At 36.8% G+C, this 9,383-nt stretch overlaps 1 protein-coding gene across 2 annotated transcripts in view; it reads left to right on the top strand.

The window, feature by feature from the left end:
* Nucleotides 1–1,668: 1,668 nt before the first annotated feature.
* Nucleotides 1,669–9,383, top strand: part of atp11b (ATPase phospholipid transporting 11B) — a 63,389-nt gene continuing 55,674 nt past the window's right edge. For both annotated transcript variants that reach the window (XR_003935201.1, XM_030131803.1), the window contains exon 1: nucleotides 1,669–1,963. Coding sequence is in view for 1 of the 2 variants with exons in the window: in XM_030131803.1 (XP_029987663.1) it covers nucleotides 1,937–1,963 (27 nt within the window). In the remaining variant the exon portion in view is untranslated. The remainder of the gene's footprint in view (nucleotides 1,964–9,383) is intronic.

Genomic DNA, 9,383 nt, shown 5'->3' with positions numbered 1-9,383 from the left:
TAGGTTTTGATTTCAGTGTTCATAGTACCAATTTCAGGTATCATGAAGTGAGCCTTAATTTACATAAGTTGAAGAAGGATGACATGAAATATGATTTACATTGTTTATTGCAGGGACATGTGGTTGGAGTGTTAAGTTAAAGCCTGGTCCTGGTTGTGTTCTGCAGATCTCTGTGTGTGTGTCTGCCTTTTTTTTTTTTTTTTTTTTTTTTTTGCTTAATTCAAACAAAAAAAAACTGCCAATGGAACAAGTGAAAATTATCTTGGTAAGATTTCTGGAAATCAGATTTTCAAGATCTATTGTCTAAAAATAAGCTCTTATATCTCACTGAAAAGTTACTCTTGAGGTGATTATGTCTTTTTATTTTTTTTTTAAAGTGTGATGAGATATTTTGCCTAGAAATGAGGAAAAAACACACTTGGTAAGATTTAGATTTTTGCAGTGTGCAGTTATTTAGGTTTTGATTTCAGTGTTCATAGTACCAATTTCAGGTATCATGAAGTGAGCCTTAATTTACATAAGTTGAAGAAGGATGACATAAAATATGATTTACATTGTTTATTGCAGGGACATATGGTTGGAGTGTTAAGTTAAAGCCTGGTCCTGGTTGTGTTCTGCAGATCTCTGTGTGTGTGTCTGCCTTTTTTTTTTTTTTTTTTTTTTTTGCTTAATTCAAACAAAAAAAAAACTGCCAATGGAACAAGTGAAAATTATCTTGGTAAGATTTCTGGAAATCAGATTTTCAAGATCTATTGTCTAAAAATAAGCTCTTATATCTCACTGAAAAGTTACTCTTGAGGTGATTATGTCTTTTTTTTTTTTTTTTTTTTTAAGTGTGATGAGATATTTTGCCTAGAAATCAGAAAAAACACACTTGGTAAGATTTAGATTTTTGCAGTGTGCAGTTATTTAGGTTTTGATTTCACTGTTCATAGTACCAATTTCAGGTATCATGAAGTGAGCCTTAATTTACATAAGTTGAAGAAGGATGACATGAAATATGATTTACATTGTTTATTGCAGGGACATGTGGTTGGAGTGTTAAGTTAAAGCCTGGTCCTGGTTGTGTTCTGCAGATCTCTGTGTGTGTGTCTGCCTTTTTTTTTTTTTTTTTTGCTTAATTGAAAACAAAAAAAAACTGCCAATGGAACAAGTGAAAATGATCTTGGTAAGATTTCTGGAAATCAGATTTTCAAGATCTATTGTCTAAAAATAAGCTCTTATATCTCACTGAAAAGTTACTCTTGAGGTGATTATGTCTTTTTTTTTTTTTTTTTTAAGTGTGATGAGATATTTTGCCTAGAAATGAGGAAAAAACACACTTGGTAAGATTTAGATTTTTGCAGTGTGCAGTTATTTAGGTTTTGATTTCAGTGTTCATAGTACCAATTTCAGGTATCATGAAGTGAGCCTTAATTTACGTAAGTTGAAGAAGGATGACATGAAATATGATTTACATTGTTTATTGCAGGGACATGTGGTTGGAGTGTTAAGTTAAAGCCTGGTCCTGGTTGTGTTCTGCAGATTTGTGTATGTATGTGTGTATGTGTGTGTCTCGGTGGAGGCAGACAGGTAGGGGGCGTTAAGGGGCCGCTGGAGAGCCGTGTGTGTGTGTGTGTGTGTGTGTGCTCGGAGCTGTGTGCTGGCAGGGGAAACAGATCGTGGCAGAGCAGAGATGTAGCGTAGCTCGCTGGGACTCTGTGGTGTCCGCCGTCTGTCACTTTTCCCGGAGATCATTTATCAGACACTACCGCGGAATGGAAAAGGCCGGATTTTATTTTTCTACAGCCGCACAGTGTAAAAGCGCCGCGTAATGCGACCAGAAGAGTTGCCTTTAGGGGGAAATATTTATGGTTTGGGACGGTTTTGTTGGAGTAGCTAGTTGCTAGCGCTGAGCTAGCGACTGCGCTGGCTACTTCGAACGTATTTTGCAAGGATGCTACGGTGGATACGACAGCAGCTGGTAAAACTGCTTTACTAACTACCTGTGTCATTTCTAGCTCACAACACAACCCATTTAATGTAACACTTAGTCCGCAGAAAGCTACACGAACTTTATCGGGGTGTAATTTGTCAAGCTAACGTTGCAAATTAGCTGTTACCGATGTGTCCAAACAGTGTTGTCGGTCTTGCAGTGATGACAGCCAGGTGTAGGTTAACATGTTAGCCACCTTCCTGGTTAGCTACAGTTGTTTAGGTAGAAATGGGTCAACTATTACCTGGCGAAGACTTAAACATAAATAGACCCTAGTTATAGATGAAAATTAAGTTGTTGCAGCATAAGTTTTCCAGTGTTTTATCCACACCTTCATTGTTTATATTGTTTAATAAAACTACATGTAACTAATGCTAGCTAGCTGGCTAACAATGTACTATTTGGCAAAGTTTAACGCCACGTCCAACTCCCCTCAAACTTACTTATGTTAAATTTTACCCATTTTTGCCTTTACCTAAGTTATTTATTGTGAGTTGTTTGTCTTTTTTCATGCCGATTCATTGATTCGTGAACAGAAACAGAGGGTACCAGCAGGTCTGATAGTGTGATATTGAACCCAATTTATTCTATAACTTTCACAGTGCTTTTTGTTTTGGGTTTTTTTTCTGTTTTATTCATACTTTTTTGCTGCAAATCTGGACTCTGTTGTCCACATATGGATAAAAAAGTGTCCTCTAGTCACTTGTTGTTTGTCAACAGACATGACTTTGTGCTGATATTTATACAGTCGCGGAAAAAAAATATTAGACCATCCTTGTTTTCTTCAATTTATAGTTCATTTTAATGCCTGGTACAACTAAAGGTACATTTGTTTGGACAAATATAATAATAATAACAAAAAGAGCTCATTAGAGTTTAATTTAAATGCTGATATCTAGACATTTTCCATGGTTTTCTTAATAATAACCAAAATCACTTCAGTTCTTAGCCTACATCAATAGCTATGGCATTGTACTGCCAAAAACAGTGCTTTTAGGTATTCCATGTTTTCTTTTCTGTCTGTTTTAGTCACATGACAAACACAGGAGTTAGTACTTGATTGCATTTGCATTGTTATTGATGACTTTTGATGGTCTAATAATTTTTTCCACAACTGTATATACTGTTAAGAGCAGCTAAACTTGTACAGTTACACTTAAATGACCTGAGGTATTTGGATGTCAACTAAATTAAGCCTGTTTTACTTTTATTTTCTCCAGGCAGATATTTTCAGTGAAGAGCCCGAGTCATGAAACATAGTAGATTTAGAATCAGAGTTTCAAGACAGAATGATTTCGAGTTGTGATGTCTCCACATAGCTAATGTCTTTGTCATATATTTTTGTTAGTTGACGCATTTTTGTTGCTTGTTGTGGGGGAGGAAGTATTCATATCCTTTGTTTAAGTAGTAATGGCCACTACCCTCAAAAAATACTCCACTACAAGAAACGGGACTGCATTCAATCCTGTTCAAAGTATAGGAATATTATCAACAAAATGTATTTAAAGTAGGAAGAACAAAACTGTGGTAACATGGTCCTTGTCATATGGTGTGATGAATATTTCTGCTGCATCAATTTATGTGGTATTTCAGTGCTGCACATGTTAAGTTTTATTCACTGTTTCATGTTCATTTCACCTACAGCTATGATTCATATTTTATAAATTCATCATGCATTTATAGCATCACTGTTTTGTGACATCCAGCCCTACTCGAAGCTTTGCTATAGTGCATTTTTCATACAACAAACACGGTTTTAAAGAGTTTGTTTAGCTGAATAAGCGAGAGAATTCTCTGTAACCATTCAGTTACACTCGATAATTTAGCAAGAACGAAAAAGTGCTTATGCCTCAAATGTGTACTTAACCCTTAAACATCCAGATTCATTTCTATTAGAAAGTTATGCTTTGATATTTTAAATTTCCAAATTTTTTTAATCAACATTTATCCTTTTGATAAGTGATTTATTACCATTCATCATAACACTGTCCTCTTCATTTTTCAATGAAAATCAGGTATTTTTCTTTATAGAATTTACTGATCATGTAGATGCTCATAAAAGCTGAAAGTAAATGCAAAGATTATTATATCAAAACAGAAAAATGAAGAAAAAGTGACACTTTCAATGTATCGTCACTGAATGTAAAAACAAGCATCTACAATCACTATTATTTGTCAAACTACACTGTTTTTTTTTTTTTTTTTTGGTAAATCAATATTGCTGATGATGGTGTTTCCATGTTCATTATGGAGCATCTAAGTGTCCAAATGGGTCATATTTGATGACGCTGAGAAACTGCATTTAACATGAATTATTGATGTTATAGATCAGTAGAAAGTCTTGGTTGCCGGCAGCTGTTTAAGGTCTTTGAGTGTTAGCTAAGTATTAGAAGTGTAAGCGATTAGTCAGTTAGTTAAAACTGTAACTAATTTTATTTAGGGTGAGAGTGAGGTTGGGAGGGCATTTGTTTTACATTTGTTTTGCATTTGTTTTACTTCAGTGAGATGGGCAACTAATGTTTGTGGCACTTTTCTGCCAAAGTTGTGCCCATCTTAGATAAAGTATGAAAAAGTATTTAAAAACATTAAGTGGAATACTTGTGGTTCACCAACTTTTGCTTGGTCACTTTTTTATCATTATTATTTTGGTTTGGGTGGAGTACACGTGTACGTTAAAGGTGACGTCATTAATAAACTTACTGACTTAAGTTGATTTTATTATTCGACTTCAAAAAGTAACAAGTGGCATCAGGCACAACAAACCCGGCCCCTCACATGTTTTGTAGCTTATTACCCCGCCCCCCGAAGGGGAGGCAAGGGGTATTGGTTTTTTTTGTTTGTTTGTTTGTTTTTTTTGTTTAACACTCTAGCCACAAAATTATTGTTTGAATTCATACCAAATAGACTTTATAGATTGCCATTGTCCCAGAATAGATGTCATTACATTTTGGGAAAAGTAGGTTGAAGTTCAAATGTTTTATGAATTTTTAAAATCTTCCCATTTACTTATAATGGGCGAAATATGTGCAAGGGGCAGGGTTTGTTGTGCCTGGCACCACTTGTTTTGGTATCGATCCAGCTGATGTCATCATGTCTATGTGTGAGCAGATGTCAGCATATCAATTGCCTCTATATGTGCCAAGTTTGAAATAAATTGAAACAAATTGATGTGTTTATAGACATTTGAAATGGTGCCTATTATAAGTAAATGAAAAAAAAAAAAAGATTAAAAAAATTAATAAAAATTTGGAACTTTTATCTACTTTTCCCCAAATTTAATCAGATTTATTCTGGGTTACTGGCAATCTATAAACCCAATTTCATATGAATTCAACTAGGGATGTAAACAATTAATCAGCTAACGATTAATTGTCGGTAAGAATTTGCCTGATTAAATTATTAGTTGTCGGTTAATTGCCCTTTTCCGCCCATCTACACCTGTCTGAAGGCTGCCGGTTTGTTCACGCTGCGACGCCATGGCTGGGATAGCCGGTCATTGAACCAGATCACGGCGTTGATGAGTTAGAATGTCTTTATGGACATGGTGGAGCCAAACGCAGACCAGCCCGTCTTTTTGTGGGAGCAGTGCACCTCCAACTAAATACACGCACAAATGCGGGGTCGGTATCGGAACGTTTTCCCTGGAGGTTGGTCTGGTCCACGGTCAGTGAGACAGAACTTAAAACATCCTCCAGGCTCCTGATTTGGGCCACAGGTATGTCGAGCATTTGCAAAGCTTCAGGAGGTGGGGAAAAGATAAATGAGCGAAAAGATTCACTTTCACTTCGGCGGGGACACAGACTGCACCGTACCCCCATAGTATTAGAAGTAGGATGAAAAGTGACGCACGCACACATACACATCCCCCGGCTGTACTACGCACATGCGAGTACCCCCCCCCCCCAACGAACGCATGTGCGTGCACCCTATCACCCACTGGCGAAACGCACTCGCATGCACCTCCCATTACACACTGCCACATCAACAGATGAATTCCACAGGAAACACTGACTGTATCCAATGGTTCAATAAATCAATCATTAAGGAATATGACACACTTTTTTTATGAAGTGTATAAACAATATTTAGCTTTTATTCTTATAGACCATATTGAAAAAGAAATTCAGGATCTCAGGAAAATCGCCGCTTATCAATTAATCGTTAATCGATCAATGAGGGCAACCAACTAACAATTAATGAATTAATTGATCATTTGCATCCCTAAATTCAACCAATAGTTTTGCTGCTAGAGTGTTAATAAACAAAGAAACAAACCAAACCTAAAACAATACTCCTTGCCTCCCCTTCGGGGGGCGGGGTAATTAACACACCCATCCCCATGAAACACTGTAGTTGAATATAAGTACTTCCAGCCTGTCACTGTTTGGTGGTTATATGTAGTGTTTATCAACCCGGTCAAAGTGACATTGGTGTGACTTAAGTAAAAAGTTGAGCATGTGACCAACAAACACTGGTGATTGAATGTGTGTAAGTAGATTAGTAACAGACTGGTGAGTGTCACACCAGCCAGTGAGTTTAATCAATGGTAAGGTGAATGAATGCTCCCTGTAGTCTGAGCAGGGTTAGAGCCAGACTAATTAAAGTCTTTCCGTTCTTCATTGGGCTTGTTAGTTTTCATAAAAAAAAGTTTTCTTTTCACTTTGACAGATAAGTTTTGCCCTCAGTTTTTAAAAGACCATCACAGTCAGTTTGCCTGTAAAGTGGTTAAGTCATAATTTCAGATAAGTCACCTCAGTTGACACTTTAATGTATCTGACTGGCCTAGTTAATTAAACTGTAATTAAAATGCAAGTTAAAGCAACTGGACTAATGAAAAAGTTTGCTGGAGACCACTTGTGTGACCTTGATATCAACAAGAAGATAATGCAGCGCTACTTATTTGCTCACACTTTTCTTATCAGTTTGTTTCTGGTGACATTGGTCTAAAGCAAGAAAGAGGAAGGGTGAGGCCTGAGGAGTACAGACGCACAGATGCAGCATGACGGGCTCTTAATGTCAGTCTTCCTCCACCAACAGTGTTGACATCATGGGAGTTATACTTTGTTTGCATGGGCCAAGACTTCCTATAATTATGGTATGGTCTGCAATAGCTGTTTTGTCCCGTCTGAGATTTCCTTTTTAGGATTCTCAAATTGCAGTGCATGCATGGGGATTTTTCAAAGTATGCAAGTTGCACACTTTTTTTTTTACCTTCCACATTGCAACTGGTCCAGGCTGTTGAGCTGAGTGTTACTATTAAAGTTGTGAAATGTTCAAGACTTTAGTTGAGTTTATTTAAAGAAATTTTTAATGATGTTGGAAAAAAGTTATTGGTTTGATTTTGCCTTGCTTTTCTAAGGATCTCATACCATCCTTGCCACGCATGATCAGATGTTTTCTCCTTGGTGAAAATAACCACTTGCTATTCATCTGCAAACATTCCAACTGGGATAGAGATATTTGCAAACAGCAATTTTAAACAACAAAAAGTGAAATGTTAAATGCTGATTCTCAGACGCCATGTGCATTTATAAGTGATGAAAGAAGTAAAACATTGATCACAGTTATATACTGATGGATATGAATTATTATTTTTTAACATTTTAAATCTGCACCACTGATTGTTTAACAGATGTCCTTCACGTTTACAGTCTTACTAAGGTTTCATTCTCAAACATGACTGTTGTAACTGTAATAACTGTCGAGAATAAAGCAGTAAAACATCTCTATTTCATGCCAGCTTTAATAAAACCTTCGTATTCATTATCATCTGTCATTCTGCTTAAGGGTAATCATTTCATGCCACATGTTGTTAAATATCTGCGTTGCCCGAGGTCATGTTAGAATTGGTGTTGTCATCCGTCATATCGTCAAAAACAACTTCTCAGGACAGACTGTATTGCTCTGTCTGTCTTCCTCTTTATGGTTCAGTGTTGCCTTTATGCGAATCCCTCTCTCCATTCTCCCTCTTTTCCATCTGTGATTAGCTCATCCCATTTCATTTGATTAAATGCCTCTTAGTCTGTAATGCAACTCAGTGCGTTGCCTGGTTCGTGATGCATTAAACTGTTGCGTAGCTGCTGCTCAGACCAATGATTCCTCCAAGGCACAGTGGGATTTGGAGGCATTATGTTGGGGGTAATTACCTGTCGGCCTTCAAATTGTTTGTGATCAGGGGTAGAAACAGGATACTAAGTAAAAATTATATAATGTCTGACTTCAACTATGCAGATTGTTCACAAGAAACCATTCTGAGTGCCACTTTACTGTAGGTAAAATAGTTCTGTTACAGTGCTGTTGCATAAAACAAGTGTCAAACATGTTTTTTCTTTAAGATTATCCCGGTTCAGATGCTGTAAACTTTTAACATAAGTGAGAAAATGATTGTAGGTTCCTTGTGTTGTAAGGCTGGAAATCTCAGGGTACCTTACGACACGGCACGCAATATATGGCTAATATCTCAATATGGTGATACTGTGAGTATTGATATATTTCTCTAAATAACCTGCGGTATATCTGTGTTCATAGGGGTGAAACAAAAACAAATTAAAAATTCATTTCATAGTTTATGTTTTGCGGCATAATTTAACGAGAGTACACAAGGCAATAGCGCAAGAACAATGACACTGTTTTAGTGAAACAGAACTGTAAACAGGATTTTTTTTAGGTGTCTGACAAACAGTGACACTATTTTAAATATGACATCATGAATCGCGTAAATATACACGCCTCTTTTAATTAGCGTGTTATCTGTGCGCATTATAAGCTTTCTGCATCTATGTTCACGCCGTTATTAGCCCCTTGTCCAACCTGCATAGATGTGTCAAATACCGTGCACTGAGGGTTAGAGGTACAGTTATGTGAACTGGAGATCTTGGCATACATTGACACATCATCAAATGGTGTTGAATAACGTGCGAAAGGTTGAAAATGTGTATGTATAGCACGCCAAATGCCATAAGAATGGGCTCAATATACAACGCCGTTTCATGAAATCAGTCTAATTTTAAACGCAATCAGAAAACATGACATCTCATGTCTCTCAAGTGTTCATGTTTGTCCTGCTGCCCGTGTATCGTATTTTTGTGAGACAGTTCTTACTTCTTACTTACTGCTAAGTCCTTATCCAGTTTTGTCCAGTCCACACTGTAAAAGCCAAAGTGAGTCCACACTTTTAATTTAAATGATGCTGGTGCATCTTTCAGTTTTACTTCACTGCTCGAATCTGCCATATTAGCACCATTGTTGGTTTTTTCTTATTCTGTGACTTCGCCCAATTTTAAGCCACTTGCATGAGGAGCGCCCCCTGGATGACATGTAAAACAGTGACTCGACTCACTAAGGTGAAAGTGAAAGAAGTTTATAGTGACTATATTTCAATAATTAAAAAAAAAAACAATTTGCAGCG

This window comes from Sphaeramia orbicularis, chromosome 4, assembly GCF_902148855.1.
Source record: "Sphaeramia orbicularis chromosome 4, fSphaOr1.1, whole genome shotgun sequence".
Classification (NCBI taxonomy): Eukaryota; Metazoa; Chordata; class Actinopteri; order Kurtiformes; family Apogonidae; genus Sphaeramia; species Sphaeramia orbicularis.
The sequence above is the reverse complement of the archived record's forward strand: the minus strand, read 5'-3'. Positions and strand labels throughout refer to the sequence as shown.